Source organism: Podarcis vaucheri (assembly GCF_965113315.1).
Source record: "Podarcis vaucheri genome assembly, chromosome: 2".
In the NCBI taxonomy this organism is placed as follows: Eukaryota; Metazoa; Chordata; class Lepidosauria; order Squamata; family Lacertidae; genus Podarcis; species Podarcis vaucheri.
The window spans coordinates 88,066,854-88,086,313 of record NC_138760.1 but is presented as its reverse complement, the minus strand read 5'-3'; the positions used below and the strand labels follow the sequence as shown (position 1 = coordinate 88,086,313).

At 39.0% G+C, this 19,460-nt stretch overlaps 1 protein-coding gene across 6 annotated transcripts in view; it reads left to right on the top strand.

The window, feature by feature from the left end:
- The window catches only part of ARHGEF3 (Rho guanine nucleotide exchange factor 3), a 104,463-nt gene that overhangs the window by 33,948 nt on the left and 51,055 nt on the right, over nt 1-19,460 (top strand). For 5 of the 6 annotated variants that reach the window (XM_082209887.1, XM_082209886.1, XM_082209892.1 and 2 more), the window contains one exon: nt 8,265-8,327. In XM_082209887.1, coding sequence (XP_082066013.1) covers nt 8,265-8,327 — 63 coding nt within the window. Of the gene's footprint in view, nt 1-2,109; nt 2,241-8,264; nt 8,328-19,460 lie in introns of those variants that run through there. The other variant, XM_082209890.1, reaches the window with a different exon arrangement.

The following is a 19,460-nucleotide window of genomic DNA, read 5'->3' as shown; positions in this document are numbered from 1 at the left end:
GGGCTCTGAGCTGGGTGTGTATGTGATAACATTGAAAAGCAGAAAAATAAAATGTGAAATATGTCTTTTCTATACAGCAGATAGTTCTGTTTAATTTAGAACACAATCCTATATATGTCTGCTCAGAAGTAAGTTCTACTGAATTCAGTGGGGCCTTCTCAAATATAAGTGGGCATAAGATTACAGAGTTGGTTCAGTTTAGGCCATGCTCTTTCTCTGTGGACTTTACTTTAGGCAAACTACCGTATTTTTCGCCCTATAAGACACACTTTTTCCCCTCCAAAAATGAAGGGGAAATGTGGGTGCGTCTTATGGGGCGAATGCAGGCTTTCACTGAAGCCTGGAGAGCGAGAGGGGTGGGTGCGCACCGACCCCTCTCGCTCTCCAGGCTTCAGGAGAGCCCCAGCGCCAGCCCCACAGGGTGGGGGACAGAGGGAGGCGGAACGCCGCCATCCCGCTGTCTCCCGAAGTGGTTTGGAGGCTGACGGCGGGGAGAAGAGCGCTTCTCCCCGCTGCCTGCCCCACCACTCCTGGGACAGCAGGGAGACGTGCTGCGTCTCCCTGCTGTTCCCGGACCTGAACTCCAGGCAGGCGGGGGGGAGAAGAGCGCTTCTCCCCGCTGCCTGCCCCACAAGCGCCTGGGGGGGGGAAATATTTTTTTTTCTTTATTTCCCCCCAAAAAACTTGATGCGTCCTATGGGCCGGTGCGTCCTATGGGGCGAAAAATACGGTAGCCACTTTTGTTAAAGCAAGCACTTCTCTAGAGCATCATCTAGTCACTTTATGATAAATGATAGTTGTGCATCATGAGTTTTTCAAAAAAGAAAAAGAAAGGATTAGATAACTGGGGAAGAATAATTGTTGAAAGGCTGTACCTAAAGAGGCATGAGCTGTGGAGTACAGTGGTACCTCGGGTTAAGAACTTAATTCGTTCTGGAGGTGCGTTCTTAACCTGAAACTGTTCTTAACCTGAGATACCACTTTAGCTAATGGGGCCTCCTGCTGCTGCCGCGCGGTGGCAGCGGCGCAGTTTCTGTTCTCATCCTGAAGCAAAGTTCTTAACCTGAGGTAGTATTTCTGGGTTAGCAGAGTCTGTAACCTGAAGCGTCTGTAACCTGAGGTACCACTGTATGTCAGAATTCCTCTGTGGTACTGCTTGCTCTGACAAATGTGTTATTAATATTGCATTTTGCAAGCGTGCTGCTTAGGGCCAGGCTTAATTTAATCTTTGCGTTTAACATGTAGGATTTTTGCAATGCAAATAGCACCAGCTAGGGGGCTGATAATTAAATAAATCAGAGCAGGTGTGGAAGATGCATGTAACCTCCCACCCACCCACGCTACTATTCTGAGGAAAAACACCTGCATCTAAACATTTGAGAACACTAGGAATACATTGCTGGTTACTCAGCTAGCAAAAATTCAAATATGCTAATATTTAAATGTTTAATGGTAGTTGGTGAAGGATACAAAATATTATCTTTTACCCTTTCCTCTGTTTACATTTAATCAGCTCATAAAAAGAGTTTGAAACCAGGATTAAATGTATGCAGGAAATCACTCACTACCAGGAAATCGCATAAAGAAACTAAATGTTTCCAGGAAAACTTGACTTTTAAAGAGCTGAGTTGCCTATTTAATTGATACTTGCAGTTGTGGATATTCAAAACACAAAAAGGTTAAAGAAAATGATTTTAATGAGAACATGAACAATTTAAAAGAGCTGTCATGAAGATTCCACTGAGACTAGCTTTTACTTATGTTGTCTCCAGAAATGGAACATTTGGGTAGAGTGTTATGAGTCAGTTTAGAATGACTCTTGTTGAGTCTCTTTTTAGGAGTGTGTTACAATTAGAGGCAGGGGCAGCAATTGCCTATGTTTTCTGTGAGAAAGAAAAAAGATGCAGGCAGTTTCTTGCCAGAATTTCATTAGCTACTGCTTTTCTGAAGTCACTTGGTATAGTCAGATATGTTAAGCAAATACAGCAAATGAAAAACTTGCAAGATATAGATAGCTGTGCATCTCTCAATCTTTCTCTCAATCGCCACTTCCTGTCATGTAGTTTGGCTATGCAGGGTGGAGTTGCTGCTGAAAGAAACTGAAGGGGAAATGTGGGGACTTGGTGCGAGGTACAGATGGCTGTGAAGGTTACACTGTGAATTGTGCACCTGTGAAGTGTAGATGTGGTGTATGCGTACAGTACCTCATGGGCTGGTGCTGCCTTTTTGTGCATCATCAGGTAAGTTCAGGGTGTGTGTGTGTGTGGTGTCTTTTGTTGAATGTTTTGTGTGGTGCCTTTTTAAATTAAAAAAGTATATATATTTTTTTCATAAAAATAGAGCCAGACTTGTTAAAAGTAGGATCCAAAGTAGTTAACACACAGGACAATTTTTACTCCTGTGGTGCTTCAGTTACTGTAGCCCTCCCCAGAGTCACAGTGTGCTTCTGGGCGGCATTCATTAACTGGATGATAATAAAATTTTTAAAGTAACAACAATGAGGTCATATTGTGTAGTCCCTGACAGTGTTGCTAGTCCATAATATGTCAAGTATTTTTTTTTGTGTGTGTCTCTCATTGTATGCAAGTACAATACATGTGAAACATCTATTTGAATAATAAAATGCTGTTGTTCACCACACCCTCTGTTAAGTTCTTAACCCTTCCTAATGAGACTGACAGGCCATCGATTTTTGAGGTGGTTACTAAATAGCTTCCTTTTTGTGCTTATGGAGTTGATTGATCATAGTGAGCTGTTGCTGCCCTTAATTATATGAGTTAAATTTTTAAACATAATTATTATGACTGCAGTTTTTATAAATTGTTGTCTTATTTATGTTTGGCTTTCATGGACTGAAAAGCCAGTTAAAAGTTAAATCTAAAGACCTAAATGAAATGAAATTTTCACTTGTTTTTACTTGCGTTCCTAAGAGCTAAACTGGCTAGCTACTTTTTTCAAATTCCTGATGTTTCTGAGTAAACTTCTTTTTAGAGGCAAGTTTCCTGATAACTTATCATGGAAAGTTTATTGCAGCACTCATATTGTACAATGGTTAAGTTTTTGTCATAAAGACATTAGTCATAGATTCTTAAGCTTAGATTTCAGAATAATATGAAAATATAGTATGTCTCTTCTTAGAGATCATAGAAATCATAGATAAAGCCTTCAAGAAATTAAAATGCTGCTAATGGTTGCTTAGTATTAGATTTTCTGTCTTTAAAAGAAACAGTGTTTACTAATTCTGTGGCTTTACTGCTATAAATGTCTTGCTGACAACAAGAGAAAGAAAGTCTTAGATTACTTGCTGTCATCGAGTATTCAATTACAAAAATAGTCAGAAAAGTTCCTCAAATCTCTCCCAGAATAGTTTAAATGTTACATGAAAGTGAACTATATGTCAGTAGTTAGTAAAGTGAAACTTGTTAGTTAATTCGTTAAGATTTAGTACTAAACTGAAGATTAAAGCAATTTCTAAAACATTGATCCATAACAACAAATGACTATATTTACATGAGTCCTTTTTATGATGAATCAGTGATTTATTTATTGTCAAAATGTATATATTTCCTTTTTAGAAAACATTCAATGCATCTTAAAACAAGTGCTTATTCTTGTCATTCCAAAACTGAATAATCTTTGCCATTTGCATGCTGTTAGTATTGCAGAAGTATTGATTTTTCCTGCCTTTCTGTAGTGAACACTAGAAAACTGTGTTTATGTAATCCAGGGGTTATATCTGACAGACTCTAAGCTAGGTCACACCTAAGGAGGCTGGCAGATGGAACCCTAAACATCTTTTCCTCAACACCTGCCATAGATCTCTGACTTTACTTCCTTCCTACTTCTTCTCCAAGTTCAGTATTAGTATGAGCTAGCATGTCCTAGTGTTGACTTCTTGGCTTCAACTTGGCCAAATGTAAAACCTATACTTAGACTGGCTCTGTTTGCTATGAGTAATACACCTTAAGTTTCTTTTCTCCCTTCAACCAGCAATCTTACCATACTATTTCTTTCTGTACACTACTGCAATATAGTTACCAAACTCCAACAGGTAATGGGCTTAGTGCCAGTTTTTCTGTTGGTACAGAAATATTTTAAATAATTAATAATGGTTCAAGCAGGCATTAATGAGGATGCTCTATATTCCAACCGCATGATACCCTTGTATTCCAGGAGGTTCATGGCAGAGGGGAGGCTATACTGCCACTGTAGAAATGGGATCAACAGCATATTGTTCAGGTGACCAGCTATTATATTATATTTAGATCAAACATTATATCAAAATAACTTTATATGAAGTGTTTATTATTTCAGTGTGTGTGAATAAAACACATGTTTTTGTAAGTTTTTGCATAATTCCTGCCTGATAAATACTCATTACAGAGCCACTAAATTTTCTTATCAATTCAAAGATCAACAAGACTAGTAATGTCTTGCTGCATAAGAGTTACCGTACTCTTCTTACCAGTTATCTTAACAGGAGATGAGAAAGAGATATCTAATTATATTCAAGAGTGGGGCTTTAGTTACAGGAATTAAAATGAGACATTGGAAAAGGAAGTCTAGGTTATCATTATCACTGGTTTAAAGCTACTGATGAAAGAGGATTTATGCATATCATTCAGAGAGGAAATGCAAACCTCAGTCATAAAGACAGTTGAGTTTCCTGTGATGTAGACTGAATTATAGAATGGTAAATAGGCTCAAAGCAGAGGACTCTTCCCTTCCACTCTTTCACCAAGCTAATCACAGGCTATTACCTGTCCTCCAGTCATGTAAGTTCACTCACCTAGACATCTCTCGTCATAAAAGACTCTTGAATATGCCATAAGACTTACCAAATATGTTTTGGCATGAGATTTCAGGGACCAGAGCCCACTTTATCAGATGCATGGAGTGTTATCCTCAGTTGGCAGGTGTTGAAACTGTATAGTATTGTTCTTTAAGGGGAATGGTTTGGCAGTGATACAGGGAAAGGTCTAAGGGGATATCTTTTTATGTATCTCCCACTGAATATTATGAAAAGTGACAGCAAGTGGGGTTTCTACTCCTTCCTTTTCTCTATAGTCTGTAGAAATAGAATTCTATTTGCTGTAAGCACAGTTTGTGAGACAGAGCAAGAACTGTGTTAAAGAAGTAAAGTTTCCAAGAACCATCACTCCTGTTAAGAAAACCTTGCCTCTTGCAAGAGCGGCTGTATGTACATATGGATAGAAAAAACCAACAAATGGTAAAAGGTGGGGTCAAAGGGCCATAAAATAAGTACAGTATTCGGTTTGAGAGCTGATGTATATATGTAAACTAGCACTGAAATAATAAGCACTGCCTGAAAGCAAGCTAGTTATTTTGATGTATCCTTCTGCACAGATGTGCAATAGAATATTTGTGCACATCTGTGTGTCTCTATTCAACAAAGCGCAAAACAACAACAGCAGAATATCCCAGTTCTTAGTCTTGTGATATTTTGAAGCCCTTCCTCTGTTCTATGGCAGCAACAAAGCTAAGAGGAGACTTTGTTCCCTGCTGCCATGGCAAGCTTGCCAACATGAACAAAAAGCAACTGGGGCCTCCTAAAGCATAAAGACAAGACAATAGTTTGGCACCAGCTTCCTGGCACAATGTGCTGTATAAAATTATACACTGAAATTAAGCATACGTTCAGCTACAATGCCACATTTGTTGAAAGTAACAATGTTTGGATGTAGATGCCAAAGTCACCTCGAACAGAAAAGCTGACATGAAGTCATCCTCAGTTTCACAGTGGAACTGAATATACCACTTGTAATACATCAAAACACATCCACTGAATTGACAGGCCAGAGCAATCTGCTCCAATCCCTCCTTCTGTTCATTCTTTTTTAACTCTCTATTTTCACAGGTTATAATTATCCACAGTTATATAGTTAGCTAAATTGGTGTATTTGGTATAAAGTTTGGTACTTGTAGAACACAAGTTCAACAGACCTCACACCTGTGGTTCTCATTCTGCTGTTTGAGATCCAATGGAAATTGGATATAAAACTGTCAGGAATAGATTTACCTTCTTATCATTTGCAAGGTTACTTAAAGAACTATTAATGTGTCTTTCCTTGCAATAGGTAGCAAAATGAAGCATATTAAAAAGAGTTTTCTGAAATAAGCCACAGCAGTTGAAGTGTTCTCCTGTTACACGACTTGATGCCAGTTTTCTTTGTAGAATTGTAAGCAGGCTGAACCTTGGTGCAAGATTTAAAAATGTCCTGCATTTTATTATTAATGTCTTACTCAGGTTTCTGCTTTGAAATAAAAATCACAGATGCCAAATGGGAAATTTGATTACTTGATACAATAGCCTAGGATTAGTGGTTCTTTCAAAAATAGACTAATCTCATGGGTTTACTTACCTGCCACAGCAATCTAATAAGTAGGCTGTGATTTTCCATTTGGAAAACATCTTTTCTACCAATATTTCACTTGGTAGGGCAAAGTTATAATTCTCCTTTTAATGACAAATGAAGTAAAGAAAAAATAAATGGAATTAATATTCTAAAATTCATATTAACATATTTTAGTGGCTAACAGTGGTATTGTTTGTGAATGGGTAAGATGCCACACATAAAATATATGTGAGTGTTTTCATTCTGCAAGTGACCTGTTTGTTTTTTGCCATTTTGAAATGACCAATTAAAATGTGATTTGCATTAAATGGGCCTAACCTTTTAGTGAAAAGGTATAGTTGTATAAGATGCCCAGTGCGAGAATATCTGCTCACCTGGGGCTCCAGTAGGGTGGCACTTCCCACACTCTGCGGCTGGTCCTGGGAGGCAGCCATCTCCCAACCCAACTACGGGAGCGGATGGTCACCTAGTGCTACCCACTTCCAACCATGCTGGGGCCTCCGTTTTGAGCAGGCCTTTCCCACAAAGGCAATCAGGGCAGGGACATGTTTTTGTCTAATCTTTTAGCAAAATGGTATGTCTAGTGTGAGAATGCATTATGTGTAAGTTGCTATGCCATTAAATTTCAATGTTGGTTATATTAAAAGGTTAATTTGTTCAATCAATAATAACAGGTTGAATTTACTTTTTAATTTATTTAGTTAGAGCAGTGGTTCTCAACCTTTTTTCCTCTGGGCTACGCTTTTGGTAGCTCTTTCCAGGTTCTCCAGAAATGTGTGGAAAAGAATTACATGGAAATGTACAAATATAAGAGGCGCTTTTGACTTTGTGTTATTGAGGTTGGAGGATGCATATGTGGAAGTGTATGCATGCAAGAGATGCAGGGCAATGTGATTAAAAAAGTGAGAAGAGTGAATTAGTGAATAGCTTCCACCCATCTTCAAACACAGCAGGGGTTTGAAGCATACCCTGACCCCCATCCTGTAATGTCATTGCAGGTTTGCCATTTGATTTGCATACATACCTTATTATTTCTAAGCCCCAAACTCAACTTTTCTAGAATGTCCCCTGTGCTTTCACCTTTTCCAGTCTTATACATGAAATGGTATCTTTTAAGGACAGGCAACAGTTAACATTTTCATGAAAGAGAGAGCTTTCTAGTCTACACTATAGACTATCTTCTGCATATCTTTTCTACCAGGAAATATTTAAGTTGCCAGTTGTGACAGCTTGATAAGTTGTATACAAATGTACCTGTGCCTGGAGTTGTCTCTTTGAAAGAAACAAACCTCAAAGAAGCTGTGCTTATCAGTGAGGATTTCAGTTTTTTTAAAAAAAACCACTTCTGTATAGCCTTTAAAAAGTATTCAGGGCTAAATGTTTTTGATGTAGAATGTTTGTTTCTGGTGCTGGAGTTTCAGGTTTTGCTGGAGAAACCCTGTATTAGCTTTCTGTGCACAGTCCAAAGTTGGCCTTCCCCATTTATGTGTAGGTATCTTTGGGATTGTTGTGTTGGTGACCTTGTGTGAGTTGATTTCATGCCCATTCCTGACAGTAGTGCTTCAGTTAGCAGTAGCCAAATGCTCTGCTGGCTGGTTGGCATTCACTCAAAGAGGGTAAGGTGCCAGGGGGCCGCCACTATGCATTCATTCAGCGTCTGTTGAAAAAACAAAGGTTGTTACATGGTCACCCTGAAACTTCAGGTGTCTAGACTGCTGGTGGTAGTATGCAGTCCAACTCTCATCTGATACTGTGGCCATGTAAACACTTGAAAAATGTTTTAGTTGTATTATAATGTTATAAGTTGAAAAAGAAACATGTAAGAAGTATTTTGTTTGCTGGTCTTCTGCTAAGATATGAGCCCTTCTTTTTCTTTTTCTTTAATAGAAGAAACGCAAGCAGAGCGCCCAGAGCGAAGATGTAATCAGTGTCTGCAGCTTTGACTCAAGTGTGAGTAATTGTTTTCTGAAATGTAATGGGCCCAGTGTGGTTTGCTAGAGTGGGAATAACATTGACCATTTGGGGGCCAAACTGTTTGTCCCTGTCATATAAATACCTTCTGCTCTGCATGTTGAAATATTGCTGACAAACTTAAAACTTTCTATTTTTGAAGCATGTGTAATTCAAGGAAACAAGTTCTATGTCCAGGAAGATAGTGCAAGTGGAACAGAACATTGTTGCATGAACTCCTGCTGATAAATTAATATTACAGCTTAAATTTCTGCATGCAACCCCAAAACATTAAGCCATGCAGAAATACAGTATATTCCTGTGCTTGATTTTATTGCTGTGACTTTACTTGATTATGAGTTATACTGGTGTTGTAAAATGCACTTGGAAACTAATTCCATCCTAATACCTTTCTTGAATCCCTAATGAAGACTTATTTTAAAAGTGGCACATTTAATAATATGGACTGATTCAGACATAATACATCCAGTGGTCATGTTCACATGTTCATGTTAAACCACCAAGCTGCATTGCCAGCTGAAAATACAATTGTTTGCACATGTATTTGTTGAATAGAAAGTGTCTTTTTATTTGATTTTGTTTCAATTGTTGTTAATTGATTGCTGTGTGTGTGTTGGTTTTTATATGCCTCGTGATTTGAATTCAGTGAAATTGCTCTTAATGTTTTAAATTTATTTCACTATTACCCTATTTAAGGATTGTGTGTTGATGAAGGGCAGATTAACAATGTTCTCAAATGTATAAACAATAAACTTAAACCATGGTTAAGAATGATGTATATGAGCTGGAATAAACCTGCATGAGCTATGGATGTGCACACTCTGCCTTCCCTTCTTCTACCCAGATGGGATGAGGACCTCAGCAGTATTTACTTTCAGGTGCCTTTTAAATATCGCTGGGCATAGCATCCAAACTCAGAAGAGGCAGACTGGGCTAGTGAGGGATTTGGAAACCAAGTCTTACAATGAATACTTGAAAAGCTGGGCGTGTTTAGCCTGGAGAAGAGTAAAGGAAGACACGGTAGCAATCTTCAAATACCTGAAGGGCTGTCAGACAGAAGATGGAGCAAACTTGTTCCTTATTTCTCGAGAGGGCAGGACCAGAACCTGTGGGTGGAAATTACAGTGAAGCAGATTTCAGCTGAATGTTAGGATAAATATTTTGAATGTAAAATCTGTTCGGCAGTGGAACATGATGGCTTTGGGTGAGGGGTAGCCTCTCTTTCACTGGAAACATTTACTTGACAAACCACCTATCAGGAATGCATTTTCTTGTGAGCAGGGGGTGGACTGGATCACCACCAAGATGCCTTCCATTACTTATCATTACACTTAATGCAATAAGGGTGCTTCCAAAGCAGTATTACTGCTCTAAAAAAAAAGTGCCTTCCTTCCTCTGATGCCTCCCTGCTTTGGTTGAAAATTGAACATGTTCCATATACTTTCCAGCAGCAAGATGCAGGCCTTCTGTTCCAGCAGAATCTGTAAACCTTTGTGACCTTTTAATCTTCTTCCTGCTGTGTGTGCTTGTTTTAAAGGAAGCCAACTCCAGGTTAATGGAGACCCTAAGCAAAGTGTCCTTGGGATGGGTCTACTCCTTTTGTCAGTGGTCCTTGGTCAGCTCACCTGACTGCAGTGGCAGCGCTCAGAGCAATGCTGGGTGATTATGCCTTTCAGATTTCCCAAGTGATGGTAGGTCTGGTGGCATTTTGAGAAATTACAGCTACTGCTCAGAGTGCCAAGCCAGAACAAAATCAAATTTAAGAAAAGTTCATCAGGGCTGATAGTGCTGTAGTCCAGAACATATGGAGGGCACCAAACTGGGGAAGGCTGCTATAAAGGATCATAATGTTTCTATCTTTAGTCTTTGTATATGTATGTACATAATTTATTCTGTAATTAAAAAACAAACTTCTGTATTAGTGCAACCATCATGTGTGATCCATTCAGAGACCTTAGTATGGTTCCTTTGAAACAGCCTTTTGAATACTTAACTTAAGATTTAATTTAACTATTTTTAATCTTATCATTAAACGCATTCATTAGTAAGTGTATGTCCATCTTTTATATAATACGTATACAAATTTATAAGCCACACTTTGCAGCATAATAAATGTGTGTTCTCTTTCTGTAATGCACACTTCCCAGATGTCACTGAATACATGACCGGGAGATGAGGACACTTCAGTTTAATCCTTTCATAAACATAATGCCATTTTAATAAGAGAAACTCAGCTGCCCTGTTTCCAGTAACACTGCTGTGTCCGCCATAGTGAGATTAATGATGGGCTAATTAAAGAACTGAGAAATTGATCATTAATGCTTGTCACATTTTCTCCTCCATACCTACCTCTTCATGTTTGGCACATATGCTAGAAAAACTTGTATGTGCACGTGTGTGTGGAAAGGGTTGTCAGTTGTCACTTGCTTAAACAATTTTAGCTTTTTGTTGTTAGCATGTGTTTGATGCTGATAACAGCACTTCCCTGTCAGCTCTCTACAGAGCTGTACCACTCAGAACATAATTCCTAGATGGCAAGTGGATGTGTAGTTCATAGCAACTGTTTCCAATAATTAAACAGTTAACTGAAATGTGTTTGAATTGTTTTGTATTATAATGGCTACATAGACCTTAAAACATTTTAGGCCAGTGGTAATATTACTGGTTGTTTCTGTGCAGCTAAATTGGGAAGGAACCAGCACATGTGAGGGAAGTGGGGGAGGACATGTATGAGCATAAAGCCTGCCTACACAGCACTGGTGGGACCAGAAGACAACTATTATAACTGTGCAAAATGTGATGATTTGGTTCAGACCACTATCCTGTTAAGCGAAAATTATTTGGTTCCATGTTCTTCAATGGAACTAAATTTTCTTAATTTTGCAATCCTAACGTCACTTATTAAGAAGTAAGTCCCATTGACCTCAGTTGGGCTTACTTCTGAGTAGACATGTTTAGGATTGCAGCCTACTTATAGATCTGAGGCATAGGCTGGTACAACTATCTAGCTAAATAAATAAACAAACTAAACATTCTGAGACATTTTGTTGACGGGGTATGAAAATCCATATATAACAATTAATGAACCATTTTGCATTTTATTCAAGACTAAATAAAGGGTAGACAGATACAGATTAGTTATTAGCATCTACCTTCCTTACTTTAGTTTTTATATATCATTGGCTAACAGTTAAGCTAGAATTGCTTACATAACATTTGTCTGAATAGTTTAGCTTTCATTTCATTCTTCATAAAGTTGTGTGTGTGGTTTAACATCTAGTAGGCTAGAGCCTCAAACATTAAGATCCTTGGTTTACATTGCAGCCATTCTATCAAAGGGAAGATAAACCGGAATATTGAATACATTAGTCTGGTAAAGAAAGATTTTGCTTTTAAAATATGGCATTATTAACATCTTTATAGCTTTATTCATATAGTGAATAGCACCATATTGCACCCATTTCCAGTTAGTAAATATATCTGTCCACACTTCATGTCCATGTATAAAAATAGTATTGTACCATACAATACATCTTTGCTGTGCCAAACTGTCTACCTTTTTCATAATAGTCTGTCATGAAGGGATAGTTTCCTGTCCATCTTTCACAGGATGTCCTGAAGCTTTTCTTATGTTTCTGCTGGTTCAGAACAATAGAGATACTTGGCATAAAGACATCAATGGTTTTGTGCAGAATGTCTTTTTTTTTTTATACAATTGATCGGAATTGCAGTCTTTAGCTCATTTGGCAAGTTTTATTCGAGACCTTGAGATATGCACTTGAATTGATGGCTTCTTACTTGAATGTATCAGAAATCACCTTGGAAGATATGATGCTGTCTCGTTAAAACAAGTATAAAACTCAGAATAAAACAAGAATAAAACTCAGGTGCTATAAAACAGGCAAAGTGTACCTCCTCAGCAGTAGCCTGCTTTTATTTTCAGAAAGGTAACCATTTTATGAACGCGGGTGGCGCTGTGGGTAAAACCTCAGCGCCTAGGACTTGCTGATCGCATGGTCGGCGGTTCGAATCCCCGTGGCGGGGTGCGCTCCCGTCGTTCAGTCCCAGCACCTGCCAACCTAGCAGTTTGAAAGCACCTCCGGGTGCAAGTAGATAAATAGGGACCGCTTACCATATGTCAGGAGTGCTCTGATGGTGTTTCCTGCTTGGCAGGGGGTTGGACTCGATGGCCCTTGTGGTCTCTTCCAACTCTATGATTCTATGATTCTACCAGCGGGAAGGTAAACGGTGTTCCGTGTGCTGCGCTGGCTCGCCAGATGCAGCTTGTCACGCTGGCCACGTGACCCGGAAGTGTCTGCGGACAGCGCTGGCTCCTGGCCTATAGAGTGAGATGAGCGCACAACCCTAGAGTCTGACAAGACTGGCCCGAACGGGCAGGGGTACCTTTACCTTTACCTTTTTAACCATTTTATACCAGATGCTATTCAGATTTTTCAAGCTAAAGTGTCGTCGCAGCTACTTTTTGGGATCCCAATATGGATATTAGCATATAATAGTGATTTAGATAAGATGCACTCAAGTTTCTTGAGACGTATCATGGGGCTCCCAAGTTCAATCAAGTATGAGACAATGTGTGCAGAACTAGGTATGCACACAAGACCTTTTGAACATTTCCCTTTCAGCTTTTGTCAAGGGCAGATATTTAAACATCCCCAGAAATGATAGACATTGCAGATATTCTTTGAATGTGGTGGACACTGTAGAACATATTCTTGTTAGGTATCATTCATTACGAAACAGGAAAAGGGTGCAGATAACTTGAAGGACATTTTCTATGAGTTCTGGGTGTGGTTTTCCAGGCTAATTAAGCAGAGCTGGTTATATGTATAAAGAGAAGAAGTTCCAGTTTGCAACTGCCTGCAGAAAGAGAACACCCACATGCTTTGTGTTTGTATAGTTGTAATAAAACTTGTTTGAGTATTTTACATCAGTCTCGTGGTTCTGTCATCTGCCGCCAGGGAAAATTCGCCTCCAATAATTATTTTCTACTGTCCTTTCTACAACCAGTTACACAAACACGTGCTATCCCCTCTTTTGGGGAGTCCAACATCACAGCACAATGAAAGTATCAGATTCTATCTGTCTGACATTAACCTGGAAGTAACTGCAAGGGTGGCTGAGGAAACCTAGTCAGATGGGCAGAGTATAAATAATAAAATTATTATTATTATTATTATTATTATTATTATTATTATTATTATTTATTATAACCACTCCTATACCAACATAAGAAAAACCTGAAGTATCAGAACAATTATCCATTTAGTCCCCTTTATTTTCATAGTGGCCCATCAGATGCCAGATATGAAGACCATATAGCTCTCTCCCTTTGTTTCTCTGCAGCAGCCAATATTATTAGTGTTTTCCCTCTGCACTTACTGAATTTTTGATTCTTCTGCTTTGTGATACTACCCTTTTGCTGTGCAAATGAAAGGAAGCCTCCAAAAAGTGACTGCTCAGTTTAGTTTTCAAAATTAAAACAAAATCTATTCATTTCTGTTGTATCGTCTCTTCTGAAAATTGGACCGTTCAACCGTATTAGATGCATTTATTGTACACATTACTTGAAGGCATTGTAAAATCCACAGTGATTATACAGCATATGTCCAGGAACGCTTGTTCTGTTAGACAGGTTAGGCAGGCAGATGTTTTGATCTGTCCTGATGACCAGTGATTTTCTGATGCACAGGCTCTTAACATTTACAAGATGGTATCTGTCTTCAGTGACTGTGTAATGTCTTTGTCTGCTGACAAACTCTACACTACGCATATATTTATGGCGCCACAAGATTTAGGATTGGAACATAAATGACTATTATGTTGTAGCAGACTCTGTGCCGTCAATGCCTTTAAGGTTTTATTATGATCTGGTAAGGTGATGTTAGTATAATTAGAAGTTTTATTAGTTTTCTTATTATGAATTCTGAATATGTAATCATTCTAGTTCTCATGCATTTCACACATGGTATGGTTCAGAGTTTGTATTCTCCATGGATTTTGATAGCTTTAACAACTGAATTTGAACTTGGTACGTGTGTGTGAAAGTCAATATTACTAAAAATTCTGAACTAATTAAGCGTAATAAAAACTTGAGTGTCAAGTTATGGCAATCTTATATTAGAAAGATCAGAAGGGATTAGCTTCTTCACCAATTATGGACTTGAGATAATTAAAAATATTGTTGCAGCCTTTTTTAGTTTGATTTAAATTTAATACTGTTACACCTTAGTAGTAGGGAGTACTTAAACCTTGGTTAAAATATATATTCTATTCATGAATTATGCATGTGTCACTCTGTTTTTTGTCAGAGTAGGCCAATATGTATGTAGAATCAGATTTGATAATAAAGTCAACATATCTAATCTGTTTGTAATTATTCTATGGACAATCTGCCTCAATGTTATTAACTGCAGTTTTTCTTTTATAAGACAACTGATATGCTTTTAATTTTGAATTTAAATTATACAGAGAGATAGTAATATGTTTGTGTGTTAGCTTTTGGGACTGTAATGGCAGATTTGGTGACTAAAATGGGAGAAAGGTAAACATCTCAAAAGCTATTTTGATGGCAAGTAGTTTTGCAAAAAATAATATTGTCTAAAGTTTACAGAAATTTAACTCTTTAATATATGATGGCACAGAAAAGCAGGTTAAGAGATTAAAATCTAATGTTTAAACTCTGAACCATTTTTCATGTTTAATCTCTGAACCATAGTACGTGATTTTGTGACATCCTTCATCCAGTGGTCTACTTCAGATATGGTTCACATGACATGGTAATCCCAAACTATGATTATACCAGGATCATATGAAGGTGCAGGCTCCCAGAGAGGAGCTGAAGCTGCTTTTTTGTATCTTTTTTGGCTGTCATGTTAAGCTATGCCATGCTTCAGTTTAGCATAGGAGTGGGGAATTGGATCTGGCCACTGTTTGGAAAATCCAAGCCCAGTTTAGCTGATGAGCACAAATTTCAAACTTCGTGTTGAACTCAGTAGCCGATTCCAGCCACCTTGCAGCCATCACCTGTTAGCTGACTGACAGTACAGCAAGCCTTCCTTGCTACAGCCAGGAACACACTTTCAGGCTTCCAACTATGCATTGGCACTTGTATCTTCACCTGCATGGGGCAGGTGGTTGTGGTTTGGCAAAAGCCATGGCCCAAATTGGGACCCACAATGTGCATAATTAGGCTTGTGAGGCAGAGGTACCCCATGCATGGCTTAGTGTGACATCTGAACCCAGGCTTGAGATTAAGAAGGAGAGAGCTTAACCATGATTCTGGGTTCAGAAAACCTGATGAACTAAACTTTGGCTTTGCTCTTCCCCGCACTGTGCTATGGCTGTGAACTCCTCTCTGGGGGCCCACAGGTTGCATATTCCCAGTAAGCCATATTTTGGCTTCCCATTTCATGCAAACTAGTGGTGTCATGTTACTGGAAATCATTGTAGAGTGACTGTTTCATTGAGAGAGTAAACGGGGAGAAGCTAAAATGTGATATGTGCTGGAGTTGAGGTTTGGATTATTTTAAAGTTGTGAATTATTTTATTTTAAAGTTGTCAAGCTCTAAATAATGTTGGCTCCAGATACCCCCTTCTCTCCAAACCCTCACCTGTGTTAAAATTGGCTGAGGGGGCCCTCTTGATAGTCCCACCTCATATTTTCAGGGCCCTCCATAGTCTTGTAGCTGTAATCTGTTTTTGTTGTGGAGGTGGGAGGTGATTAACAAAATCTATCCTTCTGGCAAACTGGGAATATCCCCTCACGCACCCAAGTTTAGGATATTCCACCGTTCTTCAGCAGAGTTTCTTTTTCTTTGAGAAAAATAAGTGGCTCACGTAAATGTAAACAAGCTTTAATAATAAACTGAGAAAACTGTAAGAAAAGAACCTAACGTCTGAGAGAAGATAAATACAATACAGCAACACCATGAGGGGAGTCTGAGGCAAGAAGCAGCAGCTGGTCCCTTTTAACTGACACTCTTAACTGAGCATACACTGAAGGGAGGGGCTGGTTCTGGAGCAGAACACACAGGCCTCACTCACCAGATACCAAGCACTCTACTGTTCAGATTAGGCCCCAGTGTTATTACAGTTTTAACTGTTTTTAATTCTGAATTTCAAATTGCTGCAACCTGCCCTAGGACCTGATGGCAAAGGGCAGGTAATAAATTTCAACAAATCAGAAGTGCAGCTGTTCCACACAGGCAGTCTGTTTAGTCTCTTAATTTGCAGAGCAGTGGCTGTGTTTTTGCTCTGTTATAAGAGTACAACTAAGGGTCTGTTGTAATTGTGTTGAGGTTCAGTTGTCTTTATGCAGTAGGGAAGGTATATGTAACTGGTGCAGATCTGCATTTTGGTACTTGCTGAATTTGAAGGACACATCTACTGACATGTCCCAAACAGGCCTGGATCAAAGCCACTGTGTTTTGAGTGGTAATCTGCAAAGCATTTCTACTAAGTTGATCAAAACATCTAGGTAATTGCTTGCACTGTGTCTAAAGACATCCTTCCAGGAACTTCCTCAGCTGATCTGGATAGTTTAGGAAATGATGTACTATATAGATTTTATCCCTGATGAAAGGATGAAAGCTAAAAAGCACACTGTCCGCATGATGCAGTCTACGCTATTTCATGTTTTCTCAGTCTTTATAGTTTACTAATACACCAGATGCTATTGAACTCCTGCTGACACAGACTATTACAGATGATGTCCTGTGTGTTAATGGACTGCAGCTCTCACTTGTAGGTAGGAAGTGTAGCACAGTAATAATATTAAGATAGTTCCCAATGTTCTTAGTCCAAGGGAGAGGGGTCAGGGTAAGGCCAATGTATCATTAGTTTCATAGCAGGGATGTTGCCTCTTGGGTTACTGAATGGTGTTTAGCTACACATTTTACTTTGAATGATCACTTTTTCTGTAACAAAACAATTGACTACAGAAGAGGAAATTTTGAGAAATTTTAATGGTGACAGAAAAGAAGAAATGGTACCAATAGGCAATAGTACCCATTTGGCATATAAATTATAATATTGAATGTGGAGGATCAGATCAATAAGATACATAAACCTGCTTAGAATAATAGCAGCTGGCCCCTTAGAAGTATGGAGGATCTGAATCTACAACCACCATGAAAGTTGGTAAGCCCTTTCTACGCAGAACATGTATGTGACAATAGTGTTCATCACTTATCTAGTTTGCCTGCTGCATCAGGATCACATGTAAGTATGTAGCTCTGTCACTTTAAGCTTGAGCAAGGAATGATTTTAGAGAGGAAATAGTGACTTGCAGAATAGGATCTTTTAACACTGCTGAGAAGTTGCTGTTCTGCCATCAGCTGTAAGCAGGATCAAAGCAGGGAACCCAGTTCAAGGGTCTGATACTATGCATAGTTACTCAGAAACAAGTCTTAGTTGTTCTCCAGTCTTTCCCCCCAGTAACCTTTTGACTAGAAACTAAGGCTTTAATGTTTGGTTGTTCAGTTAGATGAATCAATTTTTTAAACTTTAAGTGTTCATGATTAATTGGGCAGCACATTATTAACATGCAAGTGCCTGCAAAAGTGGCTGATAAAAACTAAATGCCATATTTATTCCCCCTTTTCTCTCACGCAGGAGTGCCTCTTCTTAAGCGATATCTGCTATGACATGTGTACATCATTAAAAACAAAGGAAGTGCACTTTTTGTTTCCAAAGTATTGTTTTCACCCATTTGCAGATTTAATCAATGGATCACTTAAAGTTTATGTGATCTATTGCAATGTCTTAATTGGGTTGTAGCCCTTCTATGAACAGTTTTGTTAAAAAAAAAGAATATTCTGCTCATCTGTACCCTGTCTTTCCAGAAAGTGTTCAGCACAGCTATTGCATTGCTGGTCTGTTCATTGTGGATAGAAAATGTACTACTGACTCCTTCCTCTGTGATGCTTTGGAGGAATGGAAAAGGGGAGAAAGAGGACATTCCACCAGTTGGGAGCATGATGAAGGCTGCGGAAGATAATCCAGTAGATCCTAAAGTCCACCAAAGACCTGGTGAATAACCAGGTCTTCAACTGGTTAAAAGAATGAGCTCCTGCCACATCTCAGAGAGGAGAGAGTTCAAAAGCTGGGGTGCCACCCCTGGAAACACTCTTCTGCACTGCCATATAGCTAGCACAGGCTTCATCTATGGATAGTAGAATTATGATTTCTATCAACTCAACAAATTGAGATATACTTTCTTGCCCTAGCTTTTACCTGATAATTATTTTTGCTTTCCTGTTTATTTCCCTTTCTGTTGTGTCCTGTCCCTATCAGTCTTTGCCTGTTTGAGCTGTAAGCCAGTGGACAGGACTTGGATCTGAAAGTGCTTTAGAAGTAGATAATAACAATAACAATAATAAATTTCTTACTTATACCCCGGTCATCTAGCCAGGCCTCCCCAGCCACTTTGGGGGCTTCCAACAGAATATTAAAAAACAATAAAACATCAAACATTAAAAACTTCCCTGAACAAGGCTGTCTTCAGATGTCTTCTAAAAGTCAAATAGTTGTTTATCTGTTTGACATCTGATGGGAGGGCATTCCACAGGGCAGGCACCACTACTGAGAAGGCCCTCTGCCTGGTTCCCTGTAACCTTGCAGTGAGGGAACGACCAGAAGGCCCTTGGCACTGGACCTCAGTGTCCAGGCAGAGTGATGGGTAGTGGAGATGCTCCTCCAGATAGATAAATACCAGTATGTTATGTGCAGAAAATGTGTTAAACAAACGCAAAGCATGAACAACTAAAGGAATCTTTTGTGCCTGGAAAGGAAGCTCAGGTAGCCAGGCATAAGTTTATAGATAGATTCTTTATTGTCATTACACTAGTGCAGCATTGCACAAGTGCAACGAAATTGGATGCCAACCCTTAAAAACAACAAAAACAAAACAACAGCAACAACCAACAAACCACCTTCCAACCACACCCACACCCACACCCACACCCATCAAACTCCCCGGTCTCACTATCGAGTTACAGCATTCAAAAAGGCCACAGCTCTTGGATAGAAACTGTTTTTCAGTCTATTTGTCCTAGACTTGATGTTTCTATACCTCCTGCCAGAAGGCAGTAG